We start from the raw sequence: 13792 nt of genomic DNA on the forward strand, positions 1-13792 counted from the left end.
AAATAATGTTGTTTGCTCTGTTATGAAGTGTATAAATTTCTCATCCAAAAGAGACAGTGCACTCATCTTCCAAGACATGGAGCGCTCAATATGTCTCATGGGTTGGGACTACAGGAGCATGGTCAGAGAGACCTATATGACCAATATTTACCTGCTTGAACTAACTGACTGATACACTTGGACATAAAAATATAATCTATACAAGATGCTGACAAGTGAGGGTTAGAGTAGAAAGTGTATTCTTTAGATAATGGGTTATAGTGTCGCCAGACATCTATAAGGTCAAGCTCATTTATAATTTGCCAAAGGGTTTTGGAATTTTTTGACGAAGTAGATTGTGGGGGAGATTTATCCATTTTGGGGCATAGAACACAGTTAAAGTCACTCGCTAATATTATGTTAGCACAGTCCATGTCCATTAATTGACTGAATAATATTCTGCAAAACTCATCATCCTGTGGATTTGGTGCATATATATTACCTAGGAGAACAGTTTTCCCATGCAACATCCCTTTGACCAATATATACCTTCCATCATTGTCCTTGTGAGTGGCTGTAACACTGAAAGGAAGGTTTTTGTGTATAAGAGTAATAACTCCCCTTTTATTTGTGGAGTAGGATGAGAAAAACATTTGACCAACCCATTCTCTACAGTATTTTCTATGTTCATCATCTGTCAGATGGGTTTCTTGCAAAAAAGCAATGTGAATCAAATCTTTCTTCAGAGAATTTAAAATTGACTTTCTTTTCATCACATTGTTGGACCCTTTAACATTCCAAGTAGTTATCTTAACTGACATACAAGAAAAGCATATGCTGTTTACATATTTAAACAAATCTACATTTGACCAGTCTGAACCTATTAACCAAAATAGTTGAACATAAAACAAGAACACTGGTTCCCAGCAAAACCTGAACACAAAGCCTGGAAACCTCAACCCTCCCCAACACAAATAACAAAAAGTAAAGCAAAATAAATTACACATCTAGGTGTACCCTGCTCTAAAGTACAGCTGTAGGGGGATACAGACGCGTAACATACCTGCACTGGAGTGTATGTCAAAAATCAAAGTATACTCTATACCTTAGCTTGTTAACAGCAGTGTTGGTCAAGTTACTTGAAAAAAGTAATCAGTAATTAATTACTGATTACTCCCCCCAAAAAGTAATCCCGTTACTTTACTGATTACTTATTTTCAAAAGTAATTAATTACTTAGTTACTTAGTTACTTAGTTACTTTTTAAAAACACGATTTACAACCTGAAGAGGTGATAAAGTGATAGATCTTTCAGCCCAATTCTACTTTTTCTACATAATCCATCATACAAAATGTAATCAAATGGAAAAGTCTCTTTTTTTAACTTGTTTTATCAGTTTTAATCTTTTAACTTTATGCATCAAGCAAAACATTTAATTATATGCAACATTCTCTGACTTGAATAAATTAGTTTAACATTTAAACCTATTTTCTACACATTCCAGCACATAAAATAAAATATTTTGTGTGTTTACACTCAGTCTTTCAAACAGATGCAAGTAAAACACAGCAGAAAATAAATAAAGTCAAAGACTCAGCGGTCCTTTTGCTCTATTTTCACCTGTAAAGCAGGAGCAGGGTAGGCGGAGGGTTACCCTGGTGTAGGTGTGCTGCGGTCAGTTGAAGAATCCGCGCGAGTGTCTCTGTGAGTTTCCCATCACGTCGTAGCTACTCGGTGCTTGCTCGGAAGTTTAGGGGTTTTTTTCGCTGTAAAAAGAAGTTTTCTTCCCACGCACGATGGACGCTAATGTTTTTGTCACTTTTTATGGAATCAAACTCAAAGTAAGGTCAGTACTTCCACACTTTAAACGCTGCACGCTCATACTCTCTCCCGCACTCGATATATTATCCATTGTTGATCTGCACACAGCTGCTGTCACCAACGTCGCACTTGCTTACGTCACTGTCATGAGACATTCTCGCAAAAAAAATCACGGTTTTAGTAACGCAGTAACGCAGCGTTCCTACGGGAAAGTAACGGTAATCTAATTACCGATTTTGCAATAGTAATCCCTTACTTTACTCGTTACTTGAAAAAAGTAATCAGATTACAGTAACGCGTTACTTGTAACGCGTTACTGCCCATCTCTGGTTAACAGTACTGTAATGCTGTAAGCCTCGAGTTTGTAACTTACATATGAATGGCACTGTCATGCACCAACAGTTTATTTAGGTCTTGGCAATTTGCTCACATAGTCCTTGACGTCCTGGATGGTCGCGAGCAGTGTTGGTCAAGTTACTTGAAAAAAAGTAATCAGTAACTAATTACTGATTACTTCCCCCAAAAAGTAATCCCGTTACTTTACTGATTACTTATTTTCAAAAGTAATTAATTACTTAGTTACTTAGTTACTTTTTAAAAACGCGATTTACAACCTGAAGAGGTGATAAAGCGATAGATCTTTCAGCCCAATTCTACTTTTTCTGCATAATCCATCATACAAAATGTAATCAAATGGAAAAGTCTCTTTTTAAAACTTGTTTTATTGGTTTTAATCTTTTAACTTTATGCATCAAGCAAAAAATTTAATTATATGCAACATTCTCTGACTGGAAGAAATTAGTTTAGCATTTAAACCTATTTTATGCACATTCCAGCACATACATTTTTTTTTTGTGTGTGTTTACACTCACTCTTTCAAATAGATTCAAGTAAAACACAGCAGAAAATAAATAAAGTCCTTTGGTCTAGCGGTCCTTTTGCTCTATTTTCACCTGTAAAGCAGGAGTAGAGTAGGCGGAGGTTTACCCTGGTGCAGGTGTGCCGCAGCGGTCAGTGGAAGAATCCGCGAGTTTCTCTGTGAATTTCCCATTACGTCGTAGCTACTCGGTGCTTGCTTGGAAGTTTAGGGGTTTTTGTCGCTGTAAAAAGAAGTTTTCTTCCCACGCACAACGGACGCTAATGTTTTTGTCACTTTTTATGGAATCAAACTCAAAGTAAGGTCAGTACTTCCACGCTTTAAACGCTGCACGCTCATACTCTCTCCGCACTCGATATGTGATCCGTTGTTGATCTGTACACAGCTGTTGTCACCAACGTTGCACTTGCTTACGTCACTGTCATGAGACATTCTCGCAAAAAAATCACGGTTTTAGTAACGCAGTAATGCAGCGTTCCTACGGGAAAGTAACGGTAATCTAATTACCATTTTTGCAATAGTAATCCCTTACTTTACTCGTTACTTGAAAAAAGTAATCAGATTACAGTAACGCGTTACAAGTAACGCGCATTCACCGACTCCTTTCTCTTTCGTGCCACCTCGGCTGAGAAATCCTGATAGAAGGACACTTTCATGTTCTGGTGTTTTCTTAAGCTGCAGTCCATTTGACCTCTCAAGGCCCACATACTTTTCATAGGTTGTAGGTTTTTATTAGAATGGGAGGGAGAGCAGTATACCAGTATTCGGGTCCCTCTTCTGTGGAACCAGCTTCCAGTTTTGGTTTGGGAAACAGACACTATCTCTACTTTTAAGATTAGGCTTCAAACTTTCCTTTTTCCTAAAGCATATAGTTAGGGCTGGACCCTGAATCTTATCTTAGTTATGCTGCAATAGGTGTAGGCTGCTGGGGGATTCCCATGATGCATTGAGTATTTCTTCTTCAGTCACTTTTCTCACTCAATATGTGTTAACAGACCTCTCTGCATTGAATCATACTTGTTATTAATCTCTGTATCTCTTCCACAGCATGTCTTTATCATGTCTTCCTTCTCTCACCCCAAACGATCACAGCAGATGGCCCCGCCCCTCCCTGAGCCTGGTTCTGTTGGAGGTTTTTTCCTGTTAAAAGGGAGTTTTTCCTTCCCACTGTCGCCAAAGTGCTTGTTCATAGGAGGTCACATGATTGTTGGGTTTTTGCTATGTATTATTGTAGGGTCTACATTACAATATAAAGCGCCTTGAGGCATTTTGGCATTGTTTGAATTGAAGGTCTTTCTTCATTTTTCCCTTAAAAAAACAACAGCAAAAACAAAACAATCAATCAAAAAACTGAAACTGAGTGAGGTCACGTGCAGAATTCACTCAGACTGTGGGAGTCAGTTAACTCGTTACATGATTTGAAGAGGTGATTTCAACAAAGGCAGCGCTCTTTTTTGTCTGTCTGTTCAGCTGCAATGACTTCTTATCAGAAGTTGTGCCTGTTCCATGTTACAAACACAAGTTCCCGCGTCCCTGGGAATTACATGAACATAAGGTCATTCTGGAACTCAGTCGCAGCCTTCAGTACAAGATTACAGATCTATGTGCAGTGTTGGGGAGTAACGGAATACATGTACCGCCGTTACATATTTAAAATACAAAATATGAGTAACTGTATTCCGTTACAGTTACCGTTTAAAAAGGTGGTATTCAGAATACAGTTACTTTGCTGAAATAAAGGGATTACACTGAGGTATTTTCCTGTTTCGTAGGTTCGGCTATGCCCTCTCTACTTTTGACAAAACACACATTAAGAGGCTGTAACGTCTGTGTCTCAATCTTGCGGCCCATGTCACCCCTCCTTGCGGTCCGCATAATGACGTGAAGAAATATTTTTAAAAATTATTCACAAAAATGATTTAATATGAAGGTAACAGGCAGAGTGTTACAGGCATCGCCTGTAACACTAAAGAATGTAGCCTCATGGGCAGTGTAGTCCGTGCTGCAGGGAGAATGGACTGCCATACCCGTTATGTGTCTGTGAGCGAGGGAGGGAGAGAATATAATAAAATCTTGGCCATGTAATTTCTCTAATCTTGACACACACACACAGACACACACACACACACACAAGCCCATTAAGCTATCTTAGTGAGGGCCTTCATTGACATAATGGTTTCCCTGGCCCCTTACCCTAACTCTAACCATTAAAAATAAATGCCTGACCCTAAGCCTTACCCCAAACCTAACCATAACCTAATTGTAACCCTGACACTAAAACCACATTTTGAGCCTCAAAAAGGCCTTGAAATTTGTGAGGACCGGTGTGTGTGTCCTCACAAGTGACTGTTGGTTCTCACAAGTATAGTAGAAGGCAGATTTCGGTCCTCACAAAGATAGCTAGACAGGAACACACACACATATATAAACACAAAATAAGACGTGTCACATCCATCCTGTCTTGTATCTTGGTAGCGATGTATTGGTGTGGAGTATTTTCTTTGCAGATTCTGGGCCCTTTAGTACCAGCTGAGCATCATTAAAATGCAGCATCATACCTCAGTATTGTTGCTGACTGTGTCCATCCCTTTATGACCACAGTATGCCCATTTTATGATGGCTGCTTCCAACAGAATCACACGCCATGTCACAGCGCTCAAATCACCTGAAACTGGTTCCTTGAACGTGACAGTGAGTTCACTGTGCTCAAATGGCCAACGGTCAGAGCATCTCAATTCAACAGAGCACCTTTTCTCCATTGGCAATTTGCATTATGTATGTGTAGCTGACAAATCTGTAGCAACTGTGTGATGCTGTTATCTCAAAATGGACTAAACTCACTGAGGAATGTTTTTGCTAAATCTATGCCATTGAGAATTAAGACAATTGGAAGGCAAACAGGGTTCCAACCTGGTACTAGCAAGGTAAATGTTATAAAGTGGCCAGTCAAATAGCCCAAGAGGTTTAAACGTGAGAGAAATTGTAATGCATAACCTACAACAGAGACAACCCAAGGCCGAAACCCATGTAATTCCAGTGCAATCAACAAATGTTTTATAAAGGGGTATGTGTGCACCCCTTTGAGGTGGGCTGTTAAAGAGTCCATAGCTGCAAACACAGCAGCCAGATAAAATACCAGTAATGGTTTGTTCTCTGTCAGTGTGTCCCGGTGAGCTACCTTTGTTGGGGGAGACTGATGCGGGGCTGTTTGGGGCAGCGTTTACTCAGCGTGAACAGTTTCCTGATGATCTTCTGGGCTTTGCTGAGGACAAGGACGGTGCTGGCCTCCAGCTGGGCATAACGTTTTTGGAGGGTTAAGTCGGCTGACCAGAGCTTGGCTATCATGGACACATTCAGGAAGCGATCAGTGGGCAATCGCTTCAGGAAGGCTTTGAATTCATCTGCAGGGAATTCAGCAGAGATAGAGAGAAGGAGAAAACAACAAAGTTAGTCTCAGGTAATTTATCACAATACAGTTTTTGAGCAGTGAAAGCCTATTCATCACATTCCATTTTACCCCTGCTAGCATGCAGGAAAATGACAGAGAAGCTGGGGAGTTTCACGTGTCATTAGAATTTAAAAAAAGCTGTTATGTTATAATGAATCACAATTACAAAGCAAATACCTGCGCTTTAAACGGCAGTTATACTCATTCACTTCTCCATTAGAATCCCATCTTATTCACTGTAGCATCATTGTCATTAAGCAACACTATTTATGTGACGATTTACCGTATGGCGTCACATACAGATGGCCATCTTTAAAAGCCTAAACAAGTTAAGAGAGCATCAATTATCACGAGCTGAACACACTACTAAAAGCATGTGGTAATGAGGAAAAGGTTGTCTTCTGTCATTGTTTGTTGTGTTACTTTTATATTTATATATTAATATACTTGCATGAAGTATGGAGACGTGTGCTACATCTATGCCACTTTGTTCAAACTAGTATTTTTGTGCCCATGGAACACAAAAGCTCGAGACAAAATTTTAAGCCCCTGCCATATTCCAATCTGTGTCATCTGACATATGAGAAGTTGTTCTTTAACTGTATTTTCAGGAGAAAGTGCTTTTGATCATCTGCTCTTTTTTAGTTTCTTTGCAATAAGCACCACTACCATATTGCCTCGTTGGTCTTACGGTATCTGATTTAAAACTCTTTAACAATAGGCTAAGTATCTTTGAGAAGGGAGTTCTGTGACAAATGACACACACAATGATTTTCTTTTTTCTGTGGCTACTCGTCCCACCTTGTTCACCAAGTATGTGATCCTTTAACCTCCTCACTAATTTCATCATTGCTATCGTTTAGAGCCTTCTATGATTGTGAGTTTATCTTTGCTTTTAGTCCCCAGTGCCTCATGATGTCAGGCAGCCAGTTGTCCTGTTACTGTTTGGTTTTGTATTTTGCCCTTTGTTTTTTTTTTGTCCCCATTTTTACCTGCATTAAAGATGTGATTTTGAGTTCATCTCCATTTTGCCAAGTCCTGCATTCTGGGGTCCTCACTGTATTTCCCATACATCATAACATTATTGATAAATATGAATAATCTGTGACACAAAAACTTCAACTCTCAAACATCAAGAGCGAGTTGCTTCAGGCACACTTGTGAACTATGCATTTCAAATTTTTCATGCGTGACAAACCAAACCCACTCACGCAAACTCACTTAATGAAATAGGAGTGTTACCCAAGCTTGATTTACACATTTAAGCAACATTCTGCACAGTGCAGCATACTGTCACTACACTACATTTTAACATATACAGTGGCTCAGCACTGGAGCCCCCCAGGGGTGTATTCTGAGCCCCCTGCTGTACTCTTTGTACACATATGACTGTGTGGCCACTACCAGCTCCACCACCATCATCAAGTTTGCTGACGACACCGTCGTGGTGGGCCTGATCTCTGATAACAACGAGACGGCCTACCTGAAGGAGATTAGGAAACTGGAGAACTGGTGCCAGAGGAACAACCTCCTTCTAAACGTCAGTAAGACAAAGGAGCTGATAGTGGACTTCAGCACTAAGCAGGAGAGGAACTACCAGACCCCTGTCATCAACGAGTGCCCAGTGGAGAGAGTGGACAGCTTCAAATACCTCGGAGTTCACATCACGCAGGACCTGTCATGGTCCTGTCACATCAACACCGTGGTGAAAAAGGCCCGTCAGCGTCTCTACCACCTCAGACGCTTGAGAGACTTCCAACTGCCCTCCAAGGTGCTCAGGAACTTTTACTCCTGCACCATAGAGAGCATCCTGGCGGGAAACATCTTAACCTGGTTCGGAAACAGCACCATGCAGGACAGACGAGCTCTACAGAGGGTTGTGCGATCAGCTGAGCGCACCATCCGCTCCGAGCTCCCTGACCTGCACTCAGTCTACAGCAGGCGGTGCTGGACCAAGGCCAGGAAGATCATGAGTGTTGGAATATTTCTAACATTTTGAGTTATTTTCCAGTGTTAGAAAATCAGCACTGCTCAGTGTTAGTCTTTGTTAATCTTCAAAACTGACTAGGTTTCTTTTAAACATATAACACTGTCAAAAGTGTTAATTTAACACTCAACAGTGTTGTATTTAACACTCAGAGGTGTGGACCCATATAGACACTCTCTAGTGTTAATTTAACACTGGAGATTTTGCTGTGTACAAATACAGCTGCTCTGTGACGGCCTCAGAGGTTGTCTGAGAGAATATTGGGAGCAACAACACCATGAAGTCCAAAGAACACACCAGACAGGTCAGGGATAAAGTTATTGAGACATTTAAAGCAGGCTTAGGCTACAAAAAGATTTCCCAAGCCTTGAACATCCCACGGAGCACTGTTCAAGCCATCATTCAGAAATGGAAGGAGTATGGCACAACTGTAAACCTACCAAGACAACCACCTAAACTCACAGGCCGAACAAGGAGCTGATCAGAAATGCAGCCAAGAGGCCCATGGTGACTCTGGACGAGCTGCAGAGATCTACAGCTCAGGTGGGGGAATCTGTCCATAGGACAACTATTAGTCGTGCACTGCACAAAGTTGGCCTTTATGGAAGAGTGGCAAGAAGAAAGCCATTGTTAACAGAAAACCATAAGAAGTCCCGTTTGCAGTTTGCCACAAGCCATGTGGGGGACACAGCAAACATGTGGACGAAGGTGCTCTGGTCAGATGAGACCAAAATAGAACTTTTTGGCCAAAATGCAAAACGCTATGTGTGGCAGAAAACTAACACTGCACATCACTCTGAACACACCATCCCCACTGTCAAATATGGTGGTGGCAGCATCATGCTCTGGGGCTGCTTCTCTTCAGCAGGGACAGGGAAGCTGGTCAGAGTTGATGGGACGATGGATGGAGCCAAATACAGGGCAACCTTGGAAGAAAACCTCTTGGAGTCTGCAAAAGACTTGAGACCGGGGCGGAGGGTCACCTTCCAGCAGGACAACGACCCTAAACACAAAGCCAGGGCAACAATGGAACGGTTTAAAACAAAACATATCCATGTGTTAGAACGGCCCAGTCAAAGTCCAGATCTAAATCCAATCCAGAATCTGTGGCAAGATCTGAAACTGCTGTTCACAAACGCTGTCCATCTAATCTGACTGAGCTGGAGCTGTTTAGCAAAGAAGAATGAGCAAAGATTTCAGTCTCTAGATGTGCAAAGCTGGTAGAGACAGACCCTAAAAGACTGGCAGCTGTAACTGCAGCAAAAGGTGGTTCTACAAAGTATTGACTCAGGGGGCTGAATAATTACCCACACCCCACTTTGCAGTTATTTATTTGTAAAAAATGTTTGGAATCATGTATGATTTTGGTTCCACTTCTCACGTGTGCACCACTTTGTGTTGGTCTTTCACGTGGAATTCCAATAAAATTGATTCATGTTTGTGGCTGTAATGTGACAAAATGTGGGAAAGTTCAAGGGGGCCGAATACTTTTGCAAGCCAGTGTATGTAGCTAATTGGTCATTTGTTTCTTTGGATCCCCCTGTTAGTATTTTCATCCTTCAAGGCAGATCTAACTGGAAAAGATGATTTCACCTTTTACTTATGTCCACCTCTGAGATGCAGTATTATCTCTACTCCTTTGGTCTGTCAGTCCCTGAGCCAACCTGTCTCACAGCTGCCTAACTCTTCTGCCTTAAAATACAAGTGCTAGCTTTACAGTTGTCTGTTACTCATCTCCACTTAAATGAACCTGGCAGCCCGAGTGGCTGTGTACTCAAATAAATAAATAAATAAATAAATAAATAAATAAATAAATAAATATATATATATATATATATATATATATATATATATATATATACGCTTATTTCTCACATACTATATCAAGCATATAATATTTTTGCAAGCCACTGTATAGATACAAACACTGAAAGATTCATTTCTGTTCAAAAGTAGGATTTGCAAGTTCATTTAAGCAAGGTGACTGATCATAAACATTCAATAACATCACATAGCTTTCCAGTCATACCAGACAATGGCAAGATTTATTTCTATATTTCTTTATTGCCCACGAGTAAGCATGTCCTCTATAAAATAAAATATAATGTTGATTTTATTTCAGAAACTACATATTGGAGATTTAAAGTCATCATTCTCGATTATGTTTCTGTGGTTTGCTGGCTTGTATCTGTAGAAACTTGTAGATGATGGTAAACTGGAAAAAATGACAAGTTTAACAAAACTTTGAATGGTCAAAATTTCAAAATACATTTACATGGATTGTTTCTAAGCTTGAGCTGTAATGCAAATGAGAAGTCTGCATCTTAAGTAACATTCCTGAGCTATAATTTAGGAAAATGTGCTTGGCTCAACTGTCCCTTATGCTATTGTGAATAAAATTTTAGAAACAGATGGGGACCCTACTCAAACAGCACCTACTTTGTTGTACTAGATGCAGCTGCTACCCAAGCCAATATGTGATGAGAAATCCTGTGTGTACTGTATGTATGGGTGTCTCTGTGTGCGCGTGTGTGTGTATCTGTGTGAATCTCAAACACTGAAAAAATGGGAACACTTGGAGAAAATTACAGTGAGAATAACATCGGTGCAGAAGACACAGTTCGTACCCTCTGCAGGGTTTGCCAAGCACGTTCCAGTGCTGAGCTCACTTTAGTTCCATTATGAACCAGTGGGCAAATATTATGCCAGTATGAAGCCTCTGGGAAACTTGAACCTATTATTTCTTTTTTCCCCCCCGCAAAGCCAGCTAAGTGAGACCTTCTTGGATTGTTCTGGGTCTGCTGGAGAATCATATTCCCATGTGCGGCTGTTGGCAACAAGACAGCACAGAAATCTCCAGCCAAGCTGACCTGAGCTGAGCCCAACTGACGAGACTCAAGCCTATTACAGTGTTCAGTGATCCCAGATGACATGATGGTCTGTCTCTCTCCTTGTGTGTGTCTGCCTCATTCTCTTGGTGTGATCTTCCTCTTCTGGACTAGTGAGTCAAGACTGTCTTATTCTTGCGTTTGAGTTTTCTGTCTGATTTTTTAATCTTCTCTTACTCCCAGGTTCCTCGTCCTTTTTTTGTATCTTTCTCTTTCTATGCTGACATGAAGATGAACTAGTCAAAAACGTTCTTGTTGCTCTGGCTTGTGGCTGCTTTCTTCAGCTGGTCTTTATTTATAGTGTCTTTCAAATTCATACAGATTCATCTAATCACTCTGATCGGCCCTTGAGTGACTGGGTGAAAGACTGCTGACCAGTAAGGAAGACGGAGTCAAGAAACTTTGGTCTAATTTGCAGGTATATTTTTTTATATTCTGGATTCTTGTTAATGCAGGCGTTCATTTCACAGGACGAATTTGTGGGATTTAATTTTTCACACCAACCTCGATTTTTTTTCATAGCCGAAAAAAACAGATCTGACCAATGAGACCACTGAGGTTGGTAGCAAATGCAATGTAGCTATAAAACACCCAGTAGTACTCAATATACAATTATATAGAAATAGTAAAATAATACAATGTTTTTCTCAGACAAACAGCTAGATGCTGCTAGATGCGGGTCAGTCGGATCTCTGAAATTGTTTCTCCATCCTCAGATGTGGTCCCAGCTTTGCCAACAAGAGCTGAAACTGCCCCACTGACATCCTGAAATATGTATGAAAATATATACGACTGTTAGCCTGAGTTACTGCTGTGCGATAGATTCAAATATGGCTGCCAAAATGGCACATTAATGATGGCTTGCCCTCATTAGAGTGCCCATGTGAATTCTGTTTCAAAGTTCTTTTTCCTTTCAAGTTTGAATCAATGATTTCCTATACCTCAGCCCACTTTGTTCCCTCTGTCCTGCATTTTTTCCCTCTCCTTCTTTTTGTCTTCAGTCAGTTCTTAAGTCACACGCAGTGCCGCATATACATTCATCTTTATTATTCACCCACCCAACCACCTCTCCCTTATTTCTTTATTTTTTTTTTCTATTTTCAAACCCTTTGTCTTCCTCTCAATTTGCTTTCAACACTATCCTGGTCTCTCTCTCTCCACGGCCTCTCCGTGGTAATCATTAGCGCTGCCATCATGCTGAAGGAATTTGTCAGTCTGTTTTCCTCCCTTTTCTTGACATTTATGACTCCATGTACCAAATTTATGGATAATTTGGCTCACTCAAAATCTATCAGATAAAGGGGCCGGCGGGAGGGGGGTTATTTTCCATAATGGGTGACCGTGCTGCCCCAAAAATCTCAATCTCTGGGCTGAGTTAGTGATTCATGCCACCATTGAGCAGAGCCGACAGCTAAGTGACTTGCTGGCTGAGGACTGTTCATCCACCTCACTACAAGCACAGGATGTGTTGAAAAGAGAGAGCCTCAACAGTTCTTAACAAAGCAGTCTAGAATTCAACCAAACAAAGTGTTCACTGGTTCTTGCACTTTATATTTTTATTCATGGACAATGATTTATATAACTTGATCTGATTCTTTTTTTTCAATTCTTGCGTGTTTGCTGGCATTTCAGCAAATAAACAAGACATCACAATAGTGGCTAAAAGCATTCCTAGGTAAACATCAGTGTGTCAGCATTGTTGCTTTGAATGGGTTAGTCTTCAGCTCACTAAACAGCTAGCATGACTATGTATTCTAACATAAAATACTGTCAGTGTGAATTTGACCTGGAGTGCCGCACTGGGCTTTGATCTAGTCCAATAATGTAATTGGTTGTGCTCTTTGTCTTATTGTTTTACCCCATGCAATATTCAGGAAGGACATTCAGCTGGTGGACTTCATTTTGGAACATTTCCTTAAGCTAATAGGACAAGCATCATTCAACACTTATTTAATTCTAAAAATAAATATTCAAAATATACAAGCATCCTTTTAATATGGATAAAAAGGTTTAGATAACTATACATAAAGACCGATGTCATCTTTGCAAGTTCATACTGGTTGATTCGGCGATGCTCTGTATAATTAATACATCTCATTTAGTAATCCTTGCACAAACTCATTGTTGAATTTTATCTGTCATAGCTGGAATTTGAATTGATGGGTTTACAACTGCCAGTCACATATAGGAACGAACACTGGTTTGTCTTTTTTCCTGTGCCATGCCCCTGTCAGTCACATCTTAGTGAAAAGGCTCTCATTAAATCCCACCCGATTTCTTGCAACAACAACTTCAATAATCATCCGTCTTCCTCTGTGCTTTTAATTCAATTGCAAACATGACAGACAATAAGGTTGGAGTTGGGATGTCTTCAGGCGGATGTGGCAGTGCCTTCTCTCTCTCGCTGTCTTTCACTCTGCAGCGATGCAGGCTGGGAGAGACGGAGTGGAAAACAGAAGGTCCAGAGCTGTCAAGAAAGCTGCTATCTCCATCACTTCAAAGTGTCTGTAACACATTAAAGGCGCCATCCATCATATATTGCTGACACTGCTGCTCACATAATAGTTAGCAGCAAGTATTTTATGTTCTTCAGTCTCTATAGAACCTCTATATTAAAAACTAGATGGAATAGTTTTTGAAACAAGTTCGGTCACTGCTCAGTAGATTGATTGATCTCTTGGAACAATGCCTCAACACTTTTACTTAACCAGAACATATATTCTCAAAGTGAATGTGAGTTCTGATCATAAATACACTCTACAGTAACGGAAAAAATAGCAACAAAATTCTTT

The 13792-nt window shown here is 40.4% G+C and overlaps 1 protein-coding gene across 1 annotated transcript in view; it reads right to left on the reverse strand.

Annotated features, from left to right (window-relative positions):
• Nucleotides 1-13792, reverse strand: part of brinp2 (bone morphogenetic protein/retinoic acid inducible neural-specific 2) — a 294885-nt gene that overhangs the window by 10919 nt on the left and 270174 nt on the right. Inside the window, exon 7 of the mRNA XM_026148790.1 lies at nucleotides 5856-6078. Coding sequence (XP_026004575.1) covers nucleotides 5856-6078 — 223 coding nt within the window. The remainder of the gene's footprint in view (nucleotides 1-5855; nucleotides 6079-13792) is intronic.

Source organism: Astatotilapia calliptera, chromosome 18 (assembly GCF_900246225.1).
Source record: "Astatotilapia calliptera chromosome 18, fAstCal1.2, whole genome shotgun sequence".
NCBI lineage: Eukaryota > Metazoa > Chordata > Actinopteri > Cichliformes > Cichlidae > Astatotilapia > Astatotilapia calliptera.